At 51.9% G+C, this 20,591-nt stretch overlaps 8 protein-coding genes across 8 annotated transcripts; 7 read left to right on the top strand and 1 right to left on the bottom strand.

Moving 5' to 3' along the window:
• Positions 1 to 27: 27 nt before the first annotated feature.
• Positions 28 to 1,495, top strand: BDW47DRAFT_109306 (DUF4419 domain-containing protein). Its single transcript, XM_024813436.1, has one exon. The coding sequence runs from the start codon at positions 110 to 112 to the stop codon at positions 1,445 to 1,447; it is 1,338 nt and encodes a 445-aa protein (XP_024670014.1). The 5' UTR covers positions 28 to 109; the 3' UTR covers positions 1,448 to 1,495.
• A 1,018-nt stretch (positions 1,496 to 2,513) lies between these two features.
• Positions 2,514 to 3,703, bottom strand: BDW47DRAFT_119029 (Nif3-like dinuclear metal center hexameric protein; the record flags this gene model as incomplete). The annotated part of the gene is made up of 3 exons (XM_024815285.1): positions 2,514 to 3,343; positions 3,403 to 3,528; positions 3,592 to 3,703. 3 exons carry the CDS (start codon positions 3,701 to 3,703, stop codon positions 2,514 to 2,516), a joined length of 1,068 nt encoding a protein of 355 aa, XP_024670013.1.
• Positions 3,704 to 3,977: 274 nt separating this feature from the next.
• BDW47DRAFT_109302 (bola-like protein) lies at positions 3,978 to 4,829 on the top strand. The gene is made up of 2 exons (XM_024813435.1): positions 3,978 to 4,311; positions 4,400 to 4,829. Exons 1-2 carry the CDS (start codon positions 4,092 to 4,094, stop codon positions 4,570 to 4,572), a joined length of 393 nt encoding a protein of 130 aa, XP_024670012.1. The 5' UTR covers positions 3,978 to 4,091; the 3' UTR covers positions 4,573 to 4,829.
• Positions 4,830 to 6,053: 1,224 nt separating this feature from the next.
• Positions 6,054 to 7,863, top strand: nop12 (rRNA-processing protein NOP12). The gene is made up of 2 exons (XM_024813434.1): positions 6,054 to 6,306; positions 6,367 to 7,863. The coding sequence occupies exons 1-2, from the start codon at positions 6,196 to 6,198 to the stop codon at positions 7,831 to 7,833; spliced, it is 1,578 nt and encodes a 525-aa protein (XP_024670011.1). The 5' UTR covers positions 6,054 to 6,195; the 3' UTR covers positions 7,834 to 7,863.
• A 224-nt stretch (positions 7,864 to 8,087) lies between these two features.
• Positions 8,088 to 9,522, top strand: BDW47DRAFT_109299 (uncharacterized protein). Its single transcript, XM_024813433.1, has 2 exons — positions 8,088 to 8,657; positions 8,772 to 9,522. Exons 1-2 carry the CDS (start codon positions 8,346 to 8,348, stop codon positions 9,300 to 9,302), a joined length of 843 nt encoding a protein of 280 aa, XP_024670010.1. The 5' UTR covers positions 8,088 to 8,345; the 3' UTR covers positions 9,303 to 9,522.
• Positions 9,523 to 10,829: 1,307 nt separating this feature from the next.
• BDW47DRAFT_109296 (uncharacterized protein) lies at positions 10,830 to 12,988 on the top strand. Its single transcript, XM_024813432.1, has 3 exons — positions 10,830 to 11,708; positions 11,771 to 12,008; positions 12,062 to 12,988. Exons 1-3 carry the CDS (start codon positions 11,215 to 11,217, stop codon positions 12,833 to 12,835), a joined length of 1,506 nt encoding a protein of 501 aa, XP_024670009.1. The 5' UTR covers positions 10,830 to 11,214; the 3' UTR covers positions 12,836 to 12,988.
• Positions 12,989 to 15,010: 2,022 nt separating this feature from the next.
• Positions 15,011 to 17,494, top strand: BDW47DRAFT_53992 (Zn(II)2Cys6 transcription factor domain-containing protein). The gene is made up of 3 exons (XM_024819269.1): positions 15,011 to 15,456; positions 15,551 to 17,385; positions 17,447 to 17,494. Exons 1-3 carry the CDS (start codon positions 15,231 to 15,233, stop codon positions 17,462 to 17,464), a joined length of 2,079 nt encoding a protein of 692 aa, XP_024670008.1. The 5' UTR covers positions 15,011 to 15,230; the 3' UTR covers positions 17,465 to 17,494.
• Positions 17,495 to 18,290: 796 nt separating this feature from the next.
• On the top strand, positions 18,291 to 20,105 carry BDW47DRAFT_127554 (Zn(II)2Cys6 transcription factor; the record flags this gene model as incomplete). Its single annotated transcript, XM_024816734.1, has 2 exons — positions 18,291 to 20,001; positions 20,074 to 20,105. The coding sequence occupies 2 exons, from the start codon at positions 18,291 to 18,293 to the stop codon at positions 20,103 to 20,105; spliced, it is 1,743 nt and encodes a 580-aa protein (XP_024670007.1).
• Positions 20,106 to 20,591: the final 486 nt, after the last annotated feature.

Below are 20,591 nucleotides of genomic sequence, written 5' to 3'. Positions count from 1 at the left end.
GACTTCCCAACTTCCAACTTCTCAACTTCTCAACTTCCTGATTTTCCAACTTCCCTCCGCAACATTACCACGATTGGACACCGGGCGTTCTCATTGCCCCTTCGACAAGATGCCCGTCACCCTGACCACAGCCGAGCATTCACCCCGCAGATGGAAGGCAACAAAGGTATCCTCCGCCGAAGAGCTGCTTAAGGGCTCAAGCCCGAAGAATTATCGCCGCAGCCGAAAGTTGATACAGAACTCATTTTCTCAAAGCCTGTTGGACACGTCTCACGTCTCAGCCTCGAATCATGGCTTTGTCTGGGCCGTGTTCCACGCCTACAGTGACCATCACCATCTGACACTCAGGCCCGAAGACGTGTGGTTTTCCATTCTCACTCAGCTCGGTTTCTTTGTGAATGCGCATGCAGAGGAGCTACGGTCCTTTTTTGTTGCCCACGAGGGACAAAAGGAACTGAAGGTGTACGATGTGGGAACTGTGGAGACTGTTGATTTTGGCAGGATGGCCTTGTACATGACAAGTCTCATTGAGAAAAATGTGGTGGATGAGGATCTACGAAACTGGATCATGCCGGATTTCAGCACCACGACCGAGTCCGACAAAGTTGTCGGCGCTATCTTGATGATGGGTGCCTTACAGAAATACTTCTCCTATACGATGTCCACGCTATGTGGGATTCCATCCGTGACCTTGTTAGGCGAGCGAGAGGACTGGGCGCGAATGGTGACAAAACTTGACAAGCTACGTCAGCTGGGAGATGAGCCCGCGCGATTTGCTCAGCTGCTTCGACCAGTCCTGAATCATTTTGTTGCATCATTCGATCGACCCGACGCACCGGATGTGCTGACCTTCTGGAGCAAATGCGCACACGAAGAATCGATGGGAAGCGGACCAGATTATCTGACTGGGTGGATCACAGTCTTTTGTTTCTGGGACGAAGATGGAAAGTTATTGCACCGAGAAAACATACACTCCTCCTCCTCGCGAGAATTCGAGTCAGGGGAGACTGAGTTCGGGCTGGATGACGCTTTATCGCGCCATGTTGACACAGGCGACGTTCCATCAGGTCACGCCTCCGTACCGGTCACTGTTGATGATAATGGGACTGTATATGACACAGTCATGCTTGCCGGGTTAGTCGGCATCGAAGCCACGTCGAGCGGGGCAATGTTGGATGGCACGAACAATCATGCCCATTCCGGGGTATACCTTGAGACGCGTCCCTACCACCCTTCAGCTCCTACCGAGAGAGCTGATCTCAATTCGATTCAGCCGTTGTCGGGGTGGTGGATGTATGAAAAAGAGCGAGCAGAAGACGCCGAGAATCGCACCCGTGAGGTGCAGAAGATTGATAATGAGATATCAGCCTTGGACCCACGAGATGATACCTCTCGTCGAGAGCGGCTCAGACTGTACACAAGACTAGAGGAGCTTAGAGCCTTCTGATCTAGTTATCCATGATGAGAAGGCTTCAGCCGGCCACAAGTACCTTACTCGAGGGCTGGACCTATTCTCTAGTTTTAATTAACAGCCGTTATTGTTATCTTCCGTGTTTTGAAGCCAGGCTTAGGATTTAACCCTACATGCTGGGCGATAGATTCTCTTCAGTAAATAAAGGAATTAGACTTAACCTGAGTAGTGCAGGGAATCAGGTTTTGATATGGGGTAACCGTCCACTGTACTTGTGATCGCTAGATCTATGCCCCATGATTCCAGTCCCTGGCCTTTGTATCTGGACCATTAATCCTCAGATTGGCCTGAGCACCACGTCTATGAGTCATATTGAGCCTTCGAACCATTAACGTTGGTCTCCTCTGGTACGGATCCCGTACAGGTTGTAAATCCAGAGCTTCGAACCACTTTTGGCCCTGGAGCTCGTGGCAAGAATCCAGGAGAATGATATCCAACTGATTCTAAAAAATCCCAGAAAACTCCATCTATTTCTAAATCTTGGAGGGAGATTAATAACCCAGTGCCTCCTGCACGTTGCATATTGCAAGCGCGGATTTCATCTGTTGTAGGTAGAGGAGGCAGTGGTTGGGAGTTCTGGAAAGGGAAGGCCACTGATTTCCACATCATGAAGATAGCAGGAGTCGACGAAGGTAACGAAGTAGGGATGATTGCCTGAATGGAAGGGAAATGAGATGTTCAGAACGCATGCTAGCTCACGCCCCAAGACCTCAAATCATGGTCATGTGGTATTTCTCACCTCACCGAAGCGCTGAGCTCAATACATTGATTGTCTTACCCCTGGACACTGAGTCTTCACCTACTTGGATACTACCATTACTGCATTAACAATGCTACGTGGGAAGCCCAGTGATAGGGAGAAAAGAAGGATGGGGAGAAGAGACTGAAGAATGCTGTTACGGGACAAATTGGGCTACTATAAGCCGCTACGGATCCATATAGAACTCTGCAAGACCCATTTCACTTTATACATTGAACCATAATACCTGCGTAGACGAGGTGAGAAAACTACGATCAAACATCAACATTCCAATAGTCCAACCTAGACTTGTCTAATCATAATTCCATACGGGTCCCTGTCCTGATTGCTCACGTCAACTGCACTCTCCGTATCCGCGTACGCCTTCTCCCAAGCTGGCGCATTCTCAGGCTGTTTCCGCGCCGTCTCCCACTCCGTGGCCAAAGTTCCTGCAAGTTTTTCCCGCATCACAGCCCGAAGATACCCCCGCTCGGAGTTGGAATGCGCCAACGCAACAACCACTGAGCCTTGCTCAACGGCAGCCAGTGCCTCGTGGTGGCTCAGTTCGCCGGTGAACAGCAGATCGGGAATTCCGCCAGGGGCTTTGAAAAGGACACTGGATCCCGATCCAGGGCACACTCCCACCGTGCGGATCTTCAAGTCGTCCACCGATGCGGACTGCGGGATGGCAATGGGGATACCGCCGGGGTTTCCAGTGCCGCGGCCGATTCGATCGACAATGGTGGCGAGGGGTTGGGGAGTTTGGAAGGTGACGATGCGGCCCATTCCCGCGGATTCCAGGCCTTCTGGAACGGGCGGCGGGGAGGGGTGGATGGTGCTGCGCTCGTGGGGCACGGCAGACGACGGAGTGGCAGAAGCAGGTTGGGGCTGGGGAAAGACGGCCTGCGAGTAGGATTGGGATGAGGATTTCTCGATTGCGGGTGCTGCATCATTTGATGGGGTGACAGCTCCGGTCACGATGTCGCAGAGCCAGTCGGCCATTCCGCCGGGGGTCGCATCGACGGCGGTGTGGGGGGAGTAAACACTGATGCCCTCCTGGGCTAGTCGGAGGAGAGAATTCTGCTGGGAGTCGTTCAGGGTAAGGGATTTGAGGCCCCGGAAAATGATGGGGTCTGCGAGGAACGGTCAGCGAGTCATGTGTGCGCTGGGTATCTAACGACTCATTTCATACGGTAGGCGACAACCACCGAATCCCGACGGGCAATCGCTTCGTCCGCGACGGCTCTGGTGAGGTCGATCGTCAAGAGGACCGAGTTCTTCTGTCTCCGCGCCGGGTTGAACGGGGCCTCGAGGAGTACTGTGGATTGATTTAGCAGTTGCTATGGATTATCGACGACGTGTATCTTTAGTGAAAGCTTACAACCCGTATTGTCGAAGCTCTTGTCTGCTAAGGATTCGGGATACAGTTTTCTCATAGAGTTCACCACAGCCCGGGTGAAGGGTGACGATGCGGGGATGAGGGAAGAGGACATGGTTGAGTAGAGGCGGGAAAGAGCAGTCATAGAAGATTACAGTGTCCAATACAAGAGACAAACAACAGGGTCAATTTCAAAATAGAAACAAAATTGTATATAGGACCACAGACGATTTGGCTGAAGAGTTGCAGAACCAACAATGCGCATCAAGCCGATCCCCGCCAACGTCGCAGCTCGCGCCACAGTTGGCGCACCAGCCACAGCCACAGGCACCAAATCCGCCATCCCCGGATGATTAATTCCGTCATCCCAACTGACTCTCCCATCCCGTCTTTTTTGCGCTTCACGGACAAGCCTCTCCTCAACTTTCTACCTTCCCGTCTCGCCTTTTACGCCTTCAACTTTGACTTTTTCTTTACTCTACATAGTGCATCCGCCGCACTTGATGTACTCCCGCACCTCCACCCTGTTGAGCAGAAGCTGCCGCTACTTCCTCCGCACTCCGGTCCACCAGTCCTATTCGCCTTTCTCCGTCTCCGCGCGCTCTTTCGCCGCCGTGAACGCAGCCATGGCGGATGCCACCAACGGAGTGACAGCGGACCTGATTAAGGCCAAGCTGACGGACCAGCTGCAAGCGCAGCACGTTGAGATCGAGGATTTGTCGGGTAAGTCAAATCACTTTTCGAGAGTGGGGTATCATTTGGAGGAAGACAGTATAGGACCAGTGATCGCTAACGCACGATGGTTGTATAGGTGGCTGCGGACAGGCGTTCCAGGCCGTCATCGTTTCCCCCCAGTTCGAGAAGAAGACCATGCTCGCCCGCCACCGATTGGTCAACGCGGCTTTGAAGGCGGAGATTGCCGCTATCCACGCCTGGACGCCCAAATGCTACACCCCGGAGCAGTGGCAGGCGCTGCAGCAGTAAAGAATTCGGGATCGATGGGTGGAAGGAAAGAGACTGTGGACCGTCTTGTCCTATAATGCAGGATCGGACGGTTTGGTATGATATATGATACTGATATATCCTGGGTTGTTACGGCATGCTCGCGACAGCATGCGACCAGGCGTTGAAGGATTGGCTTCTCTATGTACATTGTGTGGATCTGCAGCGGACAGTTATTTGATCCGTTGCTGGCTTATATAGAATTTGATTACGGGTAACCAATAATTTACCCAATATTACAAGGTCCTTTCTTTCCCAGATATACCACGTCCAGGTGCTCTGCTTTCCGGAACAGTTTACGATGTCTACAGCACCGTTGCAGGGGTACAGTTCATGCTAATATAATCCAGTTCAGGCTTATCATTCCATCCAATTTGCCATGGCACAACATCCATCAATATACCTATCAATTTACTAGATCTCTCCGCCCCTCTTCTTCTTGTTGGGGTTTGAGATGAGACATTGATATATTCCGAACTAATGTCGAAGAGCTCCATCACTAAGCTGGGTGGCACCTGCCGTGTTGAGGGCATGGCGTTGTTTCCTTTTACGAAGACAGTGTCTCTCAGATCAGCCACATCGATTGGTGGATATGAATTCTATCGTATGCTGACAACCCAGATGACTGAGACTGTGTGTTAATGTACTATGTCCCCAAACTGAGGAGGCTTCTGATCAATGCTCTTCCTTCTTCCATCGAACACAGTCTGCTTAACTGGTATATTGCGATGTAGTCGAGCTGGAAATCATAGAACGCAAAATAAACCATTAATTTGCATTTGTTATTTGATTGAGTGGAAAATGACCCAGAAAGCCAGCAAAAGACCTGTTTTTGCCACCTAGTCCTTACTCACAGCGCGTAAAGTAGACCGAGGTAGTGGATATGGCCGTTATAACAACTAGAAATGATTTCTTATAGATGGCCCATTCAGTAATGTTGATCATTGTCGCACTCAACAGTTCGGCCCTTACAAAGGCCAAATGTGTCATGGCATCTTTTGTAACCGAGTAGTAATCCTTCCCTTAACTTGCAACAATGCTGAATAGACTATGATTCTGAACCTGTAGGTGTCAATGGGCTCATTTATTAAAACTAGGGAAGAAGCGATTTTCTTAACTTTCATTGAAGTAATCGAAAAAAAAAAAAAAAAATTTGAGGACATTCTACCAAAGACTGGAGGAAACTTCCCAGTAATCCAGAAGACACCTGCCAACAAGGCGTCCAGATGGATATTAAGCGTGTTTCATGAAGACATTCACTTGAAGAAGACGTACAAGATGACACCTAATCTCAGCCATCGTTATACCATAGAATGGTGATAATCTTCCAATAGAAGGTAAGCCACATGCATGCTCGATTTTCAGATATACCTCGATATAGATAATTTGAGCCAATCACATCCCGTAGTTCATCAAACACACGTGATAATACTGTACTAGGCCCAGAACGGACTAGTTCGGAAATCGCGCGTCTCCGAAAAAGAAAAAAAGTTGAAAATTAAAATACGATCTCCGCAATTGACACCAACATCTTATCTTTTCTCCCACTTCCCTACAATACCCTTAATATACGGTCCGCGCCTTTTGGACGGACTCACACACAATATGGGCAAGAAATCAAAGTCCCAGTCGGCTGCTAACCTGGAGTCGGGGAATGCCTTGTTCTCCGGGAAGACCGCCGTCGACCCTACTCTTGCGTCGCTGTTCGACCAAAGCGTACGAATCCAGTTTCTTTTGTCGCGTGGATGATTTGCTAATGTCTTTTTCAATCTGTAGGCTGGTCCCGTGAAGGAACCCACGATCCCCGAAATCACTCCCCGCGCATCGTCTAAGCGCAGCAAACATGAGGTGGAAAACGACGAGGAAATCTCCGAGCCGGAAGACGGTGAATCCATTGGCGGAGATGACGACGACGAAGTCATGGGGGAGGCGCCCGAATCCCCCAGTGATGCAGACAGCGATCGAGCCGCAGCAGCAGCCGAAGCACCGAGCCGGAAACGCAAGAGGGCGACGACCGACGACCTCGAAGACTCTTACATGCGTCGCCTAGAGAAGGAGGAGCAAAAGTCCGTGGAGAAGCGTCGCGCCGAGCAGACCAAGCAACAGAAGAGCGGCTCTGACGAGGAGAGCGGATCTTCCGACGGCTCCGACGAAGATGAGAGCTCCGATGAGGCAGCCACGGCCCCTCCGAAACACGAAAGCCACGCGGGCGACGCCTCGGAACTCGACAAGTCCAACAGAACCATCTTTTTGGGCAATGTCTCCACCGAGGCTATCAAGTCGAAATCCGGCAAGAAAACCCTCATGAGACATCTGGAGTCTTTCCTCTCCTCGATCCCCGAGTCTACGGGCCCTCACAAACTCGAGTCCCTCCGATTCCGGTCCACTGCGTTTGCTAGTGGCGGAAAGGTCCCCAAACGCGCAGCCTTTGCCAAGCAGGAGCTTCTCGATGAAACTACGCCGAGCACCAATGCGTATGCGGTCTATAGCACAATTCAGGGTGCGCGGAAGGCACCTCATGCTTTGAACGGAACCGTCGTCCTGGACAGGCATCTGCGGGCGGACAGCATTGCGCATCCCGCCAAGGTCGACAACAAGCGCTGTGTCTTCGTCGGTAATCTTGACTTCGTGGACGTCGAGGGCGATACGGAGGAGAAGAAGAACAAGAAACGGGCGCCGGCCGACGTCGAGGAGGGGCTCTGGAGGACCTTCGACGCACACACGGGCGGCTCGAAAGACCAGAAATCCAAGGTCAACAAGTGCAGCGTCGAATCCGTGCGCGTCGTCCGCGACCGCCTGACGCGCGTCGGAAAGGGATTCGCCTACGTTCAGTTCCACGACCCGAACTGCGTGGAGGAAGCGCTCCTCCTGGATGGGAAGAAGTTCCCCCCCATGCTGCCGCGGAAGCTGCGCGTGACGCGCGCCCGGAAGATGATGAAGAAGCGAGAGGATGCGGGCAACGGCCGGCAGACCGAGGCAGCCAAGACACTCCAGGGTCGGGCCGGCCGGCTTTTCGGCCGGGCTGGCGCGGCACAGCTGAAGTCGGATGGGCAGAGAACGATCTCGGGGAATTCGGCGGTCTTCGAAGGTCAGCGGGCGACGGAGGGCGACTCGAACCGGCTCCGGGTGAAGACCAAGAGTCGGGGTTCCAAGGGCTCCAAGGGCAAGCCGAACAACCGGAGCAGCAAGCGGGCTGCTGCGTACCAGGCAGCCGGTGGGAGGCAAGCGAAGGTGAAGGCGTAGGGGTATTATATCTTTATATAGGAGTGTATCTTTGGCGCGTGTCTCAACCACATGGAAATATCATTTACGGTCTCAGTGGATAATCATCATCGGTTCGTCTCGTATACTCGTAGTTCCATAATTGTTAATACCTCAGGCATTAAGTTTGTTAATGCCTTAGGTTCGTATGACGTCATCCCAACTATTCCCAAAAACAGTCCCCGCAAATAGGAACATGGACTGGTCTAACTGATCTCCTCCCTCTAGGTGAAACTAGGCCATTGGCATATCTTACTATAACATTGAGATAACCATATCAAAACAAGACCAGTACGCAAGACGCCCAACTACTTTTTCCGCGTCGCAGATCAGCACAGCTGTGTAGCCTAGTCTAGACCCCGCTCCCGGCGCCAGAAGCTAAGCTACAGTAAGCCATCTCAAGCCCGGAAACAACCCCCCGCATCCTCTTCCTGCATCTCCAACAACTGTATACTACTATCCTCATACAAGAATCCCACCCCACACTATCAACAATGATGCGCCGATTCGCTCACCGCGACCGCACACCCAACCAAAACGACGATGCCGCAACGTCGGCCGATGACGCGGATGTCAGCCCCGACAACAACCAATACTACCCGAGTTTGGAAGATGTGCTGAAGACGCGCTATATCCTGTCATGGAAGATCGTTCCTGAGGGCCTGCCTTCGGAGATTGTCGACATGATCGTCGATGCGGCGGAGTATTGGCCGTCGACGGTGACGCGACTGCAGAAGAAGATGGTGGTGCATCAGGATCGGGACGCTGTGGTCGTGGTAACGCAGCCGCTTTGCTATGATGAGACGGTATGTACCCCCATTTCATGGATTGATCTCTTGCTTTACCCATTCATTTGCACTATAACAAAGATGAACGTAAATAAAGGTTAAGCAAGAAAGCTAAAGATAAAAAAAATAAAGAATAAAAAGACACAAGAAAACCCCACCCCAAAGCCACGCCCACACCGAACCATCCACCCCTGCCGCAAGATCGTCTTTACAATAGACAGCCGCGACCAAGGCTGGGGCGGCGGCCGACGAACTACACCCTACGAAGGCTCCTTCACGTGGTTCGACGTAGACGTGATGCATTCCGCAGAGCAGCGCGCGCCAGACGCCCCGGGACCAGAGTTCCACCCACCACAAGGCGGCTTCCAAAACGACGCCCCGCTTCTCCTTCCAAATGCCCATAAACTGCAGTGTAACAAGACAGCTGTGGGCGAGACGCAGCGTCATGTTGTCACGTGGCACTATCAGGACTGTATAGAAGAGGACTCGGTGGAGGCGGAGGAGATTGCGACTGAAACGGGGAGGGGGTGCGCTACGCTCGATGGGAAAACGGTGCGGGAACTTGAGGTGGGCGATGCGCTGGTGGTGTGGGCGCGCGCGAGGTTTGGAGGGTGGTCGAATCGCGTGTATGGGTTTTGGGTGAGGACTTTTTGGGCGGTTTGACTTTGCCCCGTGTTCTTCTATGTATCTCTTTTCTTTTCCACCTTTGTCTTCTGAGATGACTAAACAGTACCCTCTATGCCCTCAAGACTATGACGAGTCGTTAACGCGAGAGATAGATAAGGGGATGACCGAACAGTGCAATTTTCATTCAAGCTGGTATGTTAAATTCTAGGTAGTCTCCGGTATATTATATGCTTCCGTAAAGCATACAGTGTCATCGTCAGGTTCTATGAGGTAGCAACTTCTTATCTGGTCATCATTGCGTGTTTTGACAGGCTTTCTATGGCAGCTTCGATGCTTTAGTAATATATTCTCTATTCACTCTACAAGGCTATTAGATAGAACTAGTCACGTATTGTGTACTTCTCAGAAAGGGAAAGGGACAACTTATTAGTGACAGTCTTGAAGAACATAGTGGCTTGACACCTGTAAAACAAGGGTTGATATTCATCGAAACAATTACACTAGCAAAGAAGACATTGGGGACATTGAAATAACAAGATCGTAATCGTTGATTATGATGTATTTCACAAGATCTCAAAATCTTGTATCTAAGAGAATATAATGGATTCAAAGAGTTCTTATACTAAAGAAAGTATAGAGGCCTATACAGTCACCCTTACAATCGGGATACTAACCTGCTTGTACCTAATCCATAATGGAAGAATATACACTGGCTAGTAGTAGATGTAGTTAGATTGCTATAAAGAAGGTCCGTCCCAGCTAGTCTCTATAGGTCTGGCACATTATTCTCGCATAGTCAGGTAGAATGTATGAGAGTAAGCTATTCTTATCTCAAACTAAGATAGAGACAGTGGATCAAGAGTGGGTCCCCGGCAGGAATAGAAGCGTCCAGGTTGCTGAGTGGGACCGATCAGGACGGAAAGGACTGGTTATTGTATATTTGACATTGACAGTATGGTATTATCCCTGTTGATCATGGCCTCTATTTCGGCTGTCTTACTTGTAGTTTCAACTTGCTTGGTTGCTTAACAGTCATTTTCAGTTTTTGAGATTGTCTAGTCTCCATCAACAGATTAGAATGGATCAGACACATTAATTAGATAACGGAAGATAGAGACAACCACGGTTGGAGATAATTGAGCGTGTGGCTGTTAAAACGTGGTCTGTAGTATGTGAGTATTAGAGTTGGTATAAGAGTCAATCCTCCAAGGCTACCTACCTACGTCATGGTATACTTGCGTATCTTGGCTAGATGAGTTCTAGTCGCTTGATCCCTACCCAATCTAACATGATTGACCATTTATCTTGAACCTTTCAACCAAGCTGAACATCGTACTAATCTAGGTAGCATATTGAACGTTCGCATGCCGCCAGAGTGGAAAGATAACCGTGGTTCAGGAGTATATGATGTCGGGGATAGTGCGGAGTCAAATTGATCGGCCGGATCCACCGCGAGTTCTCCGAGTGAGTCGCCGACTTGTGTCCCAATCTGGCAAGTCCACTGCCTGAGGCCCCAAGCCCCTCGTGATAACCTCATTCTGGGACGGGATCACGCCATGGCGCCAAGGACCCCATCGCAATCTTCGTCGCCGGAATATAAGGAACTTCCTCCTCTTGTCTTCTTCTTCTTCTTCTTCTTCGTGATGAGCTTTACTTTGCTTCGTCGATATACGCAATTCTTTCGACAATGACCTTTGGTGGGATCAATCTCGTCATCGCCATCTACCACACCCCTTCACCATGACACCATCATGAATGCTTCCCCTCCTTCACCATGAGACCGCACGGCCGACACAAAGCGGCCAGCCGGGGTGGGGCCGGGGCTCCTGATTGCGCAACTGGCACTCTATGCTAAATCCAGACAAGATAACCCTGGTCGCCGTCTCGCCCGAGAGGGTGCCTTGGTTGCAGGTCAGTCGCCGGTCAACCAGAACTGCCACGGTCAGGAATGCCCGCCCGTCCATTGTCATTCGTCAACCTTGCGGCCGATTCCTGGTCTCTCCCGCCTTCTCTCCGCCAAACATCCAATTTCCAACCGGCGATTGAATTTCTGTCGCCGAAGATAACGCCGGTCATGCGTTTACATCCCCGGCTCCATCTTGAGACTCCCTTAAATTCAGGCTCCTCTCTTCCATGCTCTCCGCTTTCTCCTCTCGCCAGTTTTTTCCGTTTGCCAACTGTCATTTTGGGTCGTTGTATACTTAATTTCTCGAATTCGACCAATCCATTCTCTACCGATCGTCCGTTCTTCTACCACTCTACGAATCAGATCGCGAAAATGAGTGCACCACAGAGATGTGCTGCGGTCGTGGTAGGATCCGGTCCCGCGGGTCTCGCGGTCATGGGGAATCTGTTGGAGAGACAGCTCAGCGGGAAGATTGCCTGGATCGATCCCTCGTTCCAAGGAGGTCGCGTAAATCGGAAGTATCGTGAAGTTCCTAGGTGAGTCACCGGTTGTTGGTTTGAGGAGATCCCGAAGGAACGCCTGCTGACCGCTTCTTCAGCAACACCAAAGTTGGGCTCTTCCAGGCATATGCCACCGCCGTCCAGCCCTTCCGTTCCGTCATCGACAGCACCCCCGCCCCCAACCCCTTCACCACCATGGCCAAACTTGACCAGGAGAAAACCTGCCATCTGCACCACGCGGCCGACATGATGCGCGCCCTCACGGACGGGGTCGTCAAGATGGAGCAGGTGTACGCCTGCCGAGGCATGGTCACAGCCGCCAACCAGGCCGCAAACGTGAGTGATCGCCCCTAGAACCCGTCCTTTGTATCTCAACTAACATGCGACAGACCGGTTCCTGGACGGTACGCATCCACCGCTCAGACTCCCAGGATGACGTCGAGATTATCACGCCCCAGCTCATCCTGTGCACGGGATCCTCCCCGACCTTCTTGCCCATGCCCGAAACGGCATCCCCCCTGCAGAGGCTGGACCTCGACATGGCATTGAAGCCAAGTGACCTGGCGGCTTTCCTCCCTCGGGACATGCCGCTGACGATCGGCGTGGTGGGGGCCTCCCACAGCGCCATTCTGGTGCTGCTCAACCTGGTGGACCTGGCGCGCAGCTCGCACCCGCAGCTGCGCGTGAAGTGGTTCACGCGGCACGGGATGCGGTACGCCGAGTACAAGGACGGGTGGATCCTGCGCGACAACACGGGACTCAAGGGTCTCGCGGCGGACTTCGCACGTACGCAGCTGGAAGACGCCATGCTGCCCACCTCCGAAGCCGGCCAATTCATCACTAAGATCGACTGCAGCGGCGGGCAAGAAACCGCGCAGTACCAGAAGCACCTGCCGTCGTGCTCGTACCTGGTGCAAGCCGTGGGGTACACGCGGGACCCGCTGCCGGAGCTGACGGTCGACGGTGCCGAGCTGACGCCGGAGTTCGACCACGAGTCGGGCAACTTCAAGAATGCCCAGGGCCACCTCATCCCGGGCTTGCACGGCGCGGGCGTCGCGTTCCCGGAGCGGGTGGTCGACCCTTATGGGAACGTGGAGTATGCGGTGGGATTTTTCAAGTTTATGAAGTTCCTGCGCCGGGTGTGTCCGCAGTGGACGTCGTAATTTCTTTCCTACCTTTTTTTTTTTTCGGGTTTTCCTGGGTTTTGGCGTTGCATCGCGGATATAGGATCCGCTGTCATGATGGTATGACTGGTATTATTATACTTCCTCTGGTTAGGAACTGTGATTATTAATACTGAACTATTTTACACTGGATTTTATATCCATTCTTCTATAAGCGTATACTGAAGGGAGTCCTAGGATGGACTGGTGCGGATCATAGCCATAGACGAACTCGGTAGTATTATCCGCGGTCTACCTGGCGGTTGGCGGCTGGCGGCTGTCATCGGCATAAACATTCAGATTGAATAAGCGGGGCAAGAATGGTTTTGGAAATGCTACACCTAGAGGTTAGACTTATTATCACTTCTCACCCAAAGTCTATTCTTGCCATTACGTACATGCACTACAAAACTCAAAACTCGCTAACATACCTAGCAAGGCAAGTAGTGAGTGGGTAGACAGGCAAACCGGTTATAAGATCCCTACCCTCTGATCTACTACCTAGGTAGCTGACCACGGCTTTGATTGCCATTCCATTGCCATTGCTATTGCTATAAATTGATTACTGACACAATAACCCCTGCCTAGGTACTAGGTAGGGGTAGAGGTAGACAGGTAGATACATACCCCCCACACCTAAAGAAAAAAAGCCGAGGCATTTCCCAACTCGGTTCATGACTAATGACCCTCGGGAGAGGCCGGGAATAAAAAAAAGAGGTTCCGAAACGATCCGAGACAGGGTTGAAAATGGCTCATACTTACTATGGACTGTAGGCTGTGCTGTAGTTCTCTGGTCAATGTTGGTTCAGTTGTTATTATTCTTTTTGAGCTCTTGGTATCTACTTGAGTGTGCTGGATAGAGATGCGGGATATACCTAGTAGTGGGGATTGACTAACTGAAATGGTTGACGGCTTGGAGCTGTCAGATTAATCATCCGTGACCGAAGAAATGCCTCTGCCTATGGGGAATTACGTATTGCAAAATATAGCCAGAAGGAGGATACAAATACTGTCCAATGATCGCATACGACACCTTGGCAGTTTGTCCCATAGTAAACTGGAGGAGTAAGCTGGAGGAGAGAGATCACTAGGTAGGGGGAGGTCTGGAGCGCTAAGATATCAAAATCACAAGATAGAAGATTCACATGTGAGATCAGCCTCAGATCTATTTTATGATTACTCGGGTCAATTGGATCAATGGTAGTTCCTGCATAATGATCTATTCTATGTTGATGTCGTGACTATACTTTAGTACCTAGAGTGTACTATTAGCAGGAAGTATTAGGTGGTAGTAGTAGCTATAGGCAGATATCAGTCATACATGGCACTCTCCTTGGATAATGAACAACCTCACCTGTCTCCCTCTCTCTCTCCCTTTGAATTTATGTAATACCTGTTTCCTTGGCTCCTTTCTATTACTTCATCTTAAGTAAAATATGTGCTATGTTGAAGCACACGCGACATTTCCAGCCCTGGCTATTGCTAATACTGCGTCTCTCCACCTATCAGAAGCCCCAGTTCTTGTTTTCCCTTTTTTCTGTTTAATTTTAATTTCTTTTCTCCAGTTATTCCCTCATTTTCCTTTCTCATTTTCCTCGTTTCTTTTTTCCTTCTTTTTTTTCTCTTTTCTTTTCTTTTGATCTTTCTTTCCCCGCGTTCAACCCTCCCAGACTCTTATCCTCCCCCTCCCTCCGCATTGGTATCCCATATACCTAATTCCAACTACCGACCCTCACATTCCTGTTGTCTGGAACTCTCACCCACTTCTCGTCTTCTCCTCTCCTCTTTCTTATTGCGACGTTTTCGTCGTGTTCTTCTGTCTTCCCCGCAGTCCGTTTGTCGCTCCACCGACCTCTCTCCCTTTCACAGGTCAATTCAAAGGAAAAAAAAAAGAGAGACGACTGTGATCGCGTACAACCCATCCCTCGTTCTTCTATTCTGCTATATTGATTGATTGATTTATTCATTTGTAAATCTTCTTCTACTTTCCCTTGGATCCTCTTTATTTTTCCCTCTATTTGATTCCATTTTTCCAATCACCTGCATTGGGGGATCCATCCATCCGAACCTCCCAAACGTCCCTCGGTTCCGTCGCGCGCTGTCATACCTCGTGGTTTTCATGCGCTCGGACCGCAAGACATCATCCTCTTCTTACCTCCCTCTTCTTCTCTTACCACAATACCTAGAGACGCCTCTATCCATTCTCGATCTCGACTCTTCCCCTACCTCTCCCCCGTTCCCTCCCTGACCCGCCGAGGTTGTCGCGTGGGACCAACTACGCAGGTGGCAAGCCGTGAAACGTAAATCTCACGACGGACCCTCCCTTTCTTTCTTCCCCCTCCCTCTTTCCTCCCCTTCGCGATCGCCCCCCCAGGGTCTCCATTTTCATGTCAACATGAAGGCGGATTCGGAGGATACCAGTGTGTCGGCCCCCGAGGCCGATCGCGGTCAACTGGACCTCGTGCCCAACGGAGACCCCGCCCCGCGGAAGGATTCCAAGGACGAGGCAAATGGCGCAACGGCGCCGGCGCCCAAACCGAACCCGAAAGATCCCTCTCGTCCCCGGAGGAAAAAGGCGCGACGGGCCTGTTTTGCCTGTCAACGGGCGCATCTGACTTGCGGTATGCGATCCTCTTTACCCCCCATCCTTGTTGCGCGCATCGTGAGTGCCGAAAGAAGATGTGATGTGGATCGGAGCTGACAGAATTGGACTAGGTGACGAACGACCGTGCCAACGATGCATCAAACGGGGCCTCCAAGACGCCTGCCACGACGGAGTTCGCAAAAAGGCCAAGTATCTGCACGACGCGCCCGACGGCGCCTTGATGCCTGGCATCCGCGGCAATTTCTACAACAATCACAGCAATAACAACCATCCCTTACGCAATAACCTCCCCCTCTCTCGCAACAGCGCCAACGCCGTCAATGCGAGCGCCCCCCCGAATGCAACCGCCAACTTCTACCCCACCCCGCAGTCGACCACTCATAATGTCTACCAGGAGAACTCTCTCAACCAGAACCCGTTTCCCTCCCAGTCGCCCGTCTCTCCCACCTTTTCCATGAAGGCGAACCCCACCGCCCGACACAACAGCATCTCCTCCGCCAGCCACCCGCCTCCCAACCCGGGCGTGTCGGGCGCACCCGGTCAGAACCAGAATCCGTTCGCGGGAGCCCTGTTCGACCCCAGCGATCCGGCCCTCTTCAACTTCGACCTGTCCAGCATGAACTTTGAGAATCGCTATGGTGCCCTTGAGTTCAGCATGCTGGGTCACATGGCTACCGGCGCGGGGGACTCGCCCAGCGACTCGACCACCCAGCGCGGATCCATGGGGCGGAGTGGCTCGGCGCAGTTCTCCGCCAACCCGGTCACGGGCGCGCCGTTTGGTGAAAGTCCCGGGACCCAGCAACCGTTCATGTTCGGCGATCCGCTGCTCAACGAGTGGCCCGGCGGGCAGCCGCCCGGCCCCTTGGGTGTCGGCGGGGTGTACCCGCCGGGACAGGGCAGCGTCATCCCGGGGCATCTGTCCAAGCCGGATGCGCCGCACGCGTTTGCCATCGAGAGTGGCTCGGCCAATTTCAACAGCCCCGGGGCTACCACCACCACAACCAGTCCGCAGGTCCCGACGTCCGGGTTCGAAGACCCGCTGTTTCACCCCGCCATCGCCCACAAGGCGAACGGCCTGGGGAACCCGCACGGGCAACGGCCGTCAATCGCGGCGCCCAACCTCAAACCCCCGACGTTACCGGGGGGACCGCGACGTCGCCAGCAAAATCCCTCAGCCATCTACGAGAGCGTCAAAGAACCGTACGCCTACACCAACCGCTTCCACAACTTAACCGCTTTTATCCAGCGACGCTTCACCCCGCAAAAGACGTTACGGATCGCCAAGGCGCTGGCGTCCATTCGGCCGTCCTTCATCGCCACGACGAAGACGCTGAACCGCGACGATTTAATTTTCATGGAGAAGTGCTTCCAGCGGACACTTTGGGAGTACGAGGATTTCATCAACGCGTGCGGCACGCCAACGATCGTCTGCCGGCGGACGGGCGAGGTCGCCGCCGTCGGCAAGGAATTCAGCATCTTAACCGGGTGGAAGAAGGACGTGTTACTGGGGAAGGAGCCGAACCTGAACGTCAACACGGGGGGATCCGGGTCCGCATCCTCGTCGGGTGCGTCATCCCGCAGCTTCACGCCGCGGGGGGCACCAGGCGACACCACGGCACCCGGCCGACCGCAGCCGGTCTTCCTAGCAGAGCTGCTCGACGACGACAGCGTGGTGGACTTCTACGAAGACTTTGCGCGACTGGCGTTTGGCGACTCGCGCGGCAGCGTGATGACGACGTGCAAGCTACTCAAGTACAAGACGAAGGAGGACATGGAGGTACAATCGGATGACCACCAGCGGTGGAACAGCCATCTCCGTAAGGGGGGGATCGCCAGCGAGGCGGGGATGAACCAGTTGGGGTTCAAGGATGGGAAGGTCGAATGCGCGTACTGCTGGACAGTGAAACGGGACGTGTTTGACATTCCGATGTTGATTGTGATGAATGTATGTTCCTCCTTTTTTTTTTTTTTTTTTTTTGGAGATTGTGACTGACTGACGGTGACAGTTCCTCCCCTGCATTTGACCGACTGTCAGGACTGTATGATGTGGTGATGATCTTCCTTTATTTTCTTTCTATCGTGGTTACGATGTAATCGGTTCGGTACATACCCCGAGATCAAAACGGTCTGCTGTTTCAATCTTCTTGCACCTCCTGTTCCTTTTCTGGTCCTTTCCCAGTTGGTGACCTCTGGGTATTTGAATAATGATTCCCAATGGAGCTTGTACATCTTTTCTTTCTTTCTTCATTGCAGTTTCTCTTCTTGTGAATATCATTGACGGTCTGGTGGGATTACGGCCTTATTGAGTACTAGTGTATGACGTGAATACATGATTGACTCACTACCATCTATCTCCATTGCTTCCTCGTTCTGTCTATGGACTCCACCTATCGGTATATGTATCGACTAGAAACCAACATCGCAAAGTATCACCATTTGCCAAAATGCGGGGTAGCCATACAATCGGATCTGATCGACGGTATCTGTAGGTCTAGACTGGAATGGGTTAGATTATATAGAGGAGTTGCATAATCATGTAACTTATATCATCCATAATCGTCTATGTTTTCTCATCTCAGATATGTCTATCATTCTTACTATCTGGTTAAAGATCATCTCTTTCAATGCAAGCTGAGGCCATGCCAGTTGCTGGTGCCGAATTACACACCAATCACACTACCTGAGCTTATCAAGTGGATCCATCTAAATAATGGACCATAGATGCAAGTCAAGTCAACATCCACTATCCGTACCTCCGCCCAACATTTCCTCCTCCTCCTCTCCTCACAATCAACCAACCAACCAAATAAATCACCCCTTACCAACCCTGGAGTCGAAGGAGGGAAAAAAATGTCCCGCTCCTTCACAGGCTGCAAAAGATGTAAAGCCCGCCGTCAGAAATGCGACGAGCAACGTCCCGCCTGCACCCGTTGCGCCACAGCCAACGTCCCCTGCCGCTACACCATGCAGCTGCAATGGGGAGGGCGGGCGTTTTCGCGCTCGCGGTTCGGCGCGTGTATGGACAACGGAGGTATGCAACGGCTGGAGTATTCCCCGGGGGAGTTCATCTATACTACCGAGTCTGCCGCCACCGAGCAGTCGCTTTTCGCTGGGAAGCCCAACAGTGGCGCGACCTGGACCACCACCGCCGCCGCCAGCCCAATACAATCGCAAAGCCTATCGCGATCTATCGACCCGTTCTCCAATCTCTCCACAGACCAAAGGTCCCTCCTGCATCACTTTCTTCGCGATGCGTCGCAGATCACAGCCTGTCACCCTAACATGCGCCACGAGATCTGTCAAATGCTGGTCCCCCGCGCGCTACAGACCCCGTCTCTGCTATACGCCACGCTAGCACTATCAGCCATCCACCTACAGGCGTTGCGCAGTCAATCTGACAACGTCAAGTCCGCCCCGCACATCGCCCGTCTGGTCGCATTGAGTCTAGAGCATTTTCGCACGGAGCTGCAGATGACTCCCCAGGGTAAGGGATCTTCTGATGTCCTGCTCGCAACAGCCCGCACACTCTGTCTAGCGGAGATACACTCCGGCGCTATTCATCCTCACTCGTGGCGCGCCCATATCGAGGGCGCCAGGGCGTTGATGGTTGCGACTGAGACATCGTCTGCAGAAGGAGAGGGAGAACAAGAGGGGGAAGGAGAGTTCCGTCGTTATCTCGATAGATGGCATCGGTCTATTGTCTCGTTGACTGCGTTGACGGGTAATGGGCCGCCTATTGGGGAGGTGGATGATGTGGGTGAGTTGATGACGGAGGATAGTCCGGATTATCTAGATGATTATTGGGGGTTTACGGTTCGGCTGGCTGCTGTTTTTAGGGGGATTGGGGGGGTTGCGTGGCGTGCCCGACAAGGGGCTTTTTCGACGACTAAAGTGGGTGGTGGTGATGTGGGCTGTGAGACTGGTAAAATAGAAGAACAAGATGCAGACCACGATACAAAGCAACATCCAGCCCGTGGTACAAAGCAAGCTGAAGAGCAAGATACAGACCACGATGCAAACCACGATACACACCAAGGTCCAGACACAGCTACAGACACGCCTACAGACACACCTACAGACCCAACAATCTTACACGAAACCAACACCCTCGAATCCACCCTCCACAACCTAATCTCCCAAACCACCACCTCCCCACCAACCTTCTACCCCGGCGTCGCCCCCCGCCTATCAACAGAATGCACCCACCAACTCACCCTCTGCAACACGGCCTTCCAACACAGCGCCCTCATCCAAATCCACCGCCGCCTCCACCGCACCCCCTCCTCCTCCTCAACCGTGCAATCCTCCGTGCAACGCATCCTAGCCTGCACAGCCGAGATCGGCCCCGCCCCAGGCCTCAGCCCGTGGGTTCTGCTTACGACGCCGCTGTTCATTGCGGGGTGTGAGGCGCGTGGGAAAGATAGGGAGTGTGTACGACGACTATTGCAGCAGCTGTATGAGACTATTCGCGTGCCGAATGTGGTGCAGGCGTTGCGGTTTTTGGAGATGTATTGGGCGGGGAGGAGGGTGGATGAGGACGAGGGGTGGAATGAGTTTTTGGGTATGTTTCTCCCCCTTTATCCTGTTTTATATATATGTATATACATATATGAAGATGTGCTAACATACCCAGACCGCATGAATATAGACTTCATCCCTTATTAACTATACTATCAACCCCGGATTATTGATACTCTTGGGCTTAGACCCCAAGGGAGGAGTATCACGGATGGATGGAAATGACTAACGTTAGCGATTGATACCAGGAGCTGTTATGTTTTTTATCTATCTGTTTTTATTGTTCATACTGTGTTCATATACGAGTGTATACGGAGTATATTGCTGAACTTATCAGTTTAGACAGAATACATATGGGTTAGTATGTCAAACATTGTACGTTAACCATGTTAGGCTACAGCTGTGTATAGTTTGTCTGTTGATATTTAGATATTTTATGTCATGTGGTGTGTACATGCACCTAGCTTTGTGTATAGTTGCTCGGAACGGATTCAATTATGGATATTACGGCTTGTTAGACATATGTTTATCGTTTCTAGGCGTTGTGATCTTCCTTGCTGTACCTGTAAACCTACAAGCTATACGCACATAGACACATACCATTACCAGGTGGAATAGTAGTGCGTACCTGTA

This window comes from Aspergillus candidus (assembly GCF_002847045.1).
Source record: "Aspergillus candidus strain CBS 102.13 unplaced genomic scaffold BDW47scaffold_39, whole genome shotgun sequence".
Lineage (NCBI taxonomy): Eukaryota > Fungi > Ascomycota > Eurotiomycetes > Eurotiales > Aspergillaceae > Aspergillus > Aspergillus candidus.
The sequence above is the reverse complement of the archived record's forward strand: the minus strand, read 5'-3'. Positions and strand labels throughout refer to the sequence as shown.

Coding starts and splice junctions, on each gene's coding strand:
- BDW47DRAFT_109306 (XM_024813436.1), top strand. CDS start 110: ATGCCCGTCACCCTGACCACAGCCGAGCATTCACCCCGCAGATGGAAG.
- BDW47DRAFT_109302 (XM_024813435.1), top strand. CDS start 4,092: ATGTACTCCCGCACCTCCACCCTGTTGAGCAGAAGCTGCCGCTACTTC. Junction 4,312..4,399: donor TGAGATCGAGGATTTGTCGG/GTAAGTCAAATC, acceptor ATGGTTGTATAG/GTGGCTGCGGACAGGCGTTC.
- nop12 (XM_024813434.1), top strand. CDS start 6,196: ATGGGCAAGAAATCAAAGTCCCAGTCGGCTGCTAACCTGGAGTCGGGG. Junction 6,307..6,366: donor CGTCGCTGTTCGACCAAAGC/GTACGAATCCAG, acceptor TTCAATCTGTAG/GCTGGTCCCGTGAAGGAACC.
- BDW47DRAFT_109299 (XM_024813433.1), top strand. CDS start 8,346: ATGATGCGCCGATTCGCTCACCGCGACCGCACACCCAACCAAAACGAC. Junction 8,658..8,771: donor CGCTTTGCTATGATGAGACG/GTATGTACCCCC, acceptor AAAAAAATAAAG/AATAAAAAGACACAAGAAAA.
- BDW47DRAFT_109296 (XM_024813432.1), top strand. CDS start 11,215: ATGCCCGCCCGTCCATTGTCATTCGTCAACCTTGCGGCCGATTCCTGG. Junction 11,709..11,770: donor AAGTATCGTGAAGTTCCTAG/GTGAGTCACCGG, acceptor CCGCTTCTTCAG/CAACACCAAAGTTGGGCTCT. Junction 12,009..12,061: donor CCGCCAACCAGGCCGCAAAC/GTGAGTGATCGC, acceptor AACATGCGACAG/ACCGGTTCCTGGACGGTACG.
- BDW47DRAFT_53992 (XM_024819269.1), top strand. CDS start 15,231: ATGAAGGCGGATTCGGAGGATACCAGTGTGTCGGCCCCCGAGGCCGAT. Junction 15,457..15,550: donor ACGGGCGCATCTGACTTGCG/GTATGCGATCCT, acceptor GAATTGGACTAG/GTGACGAACGACCGTGCCAA.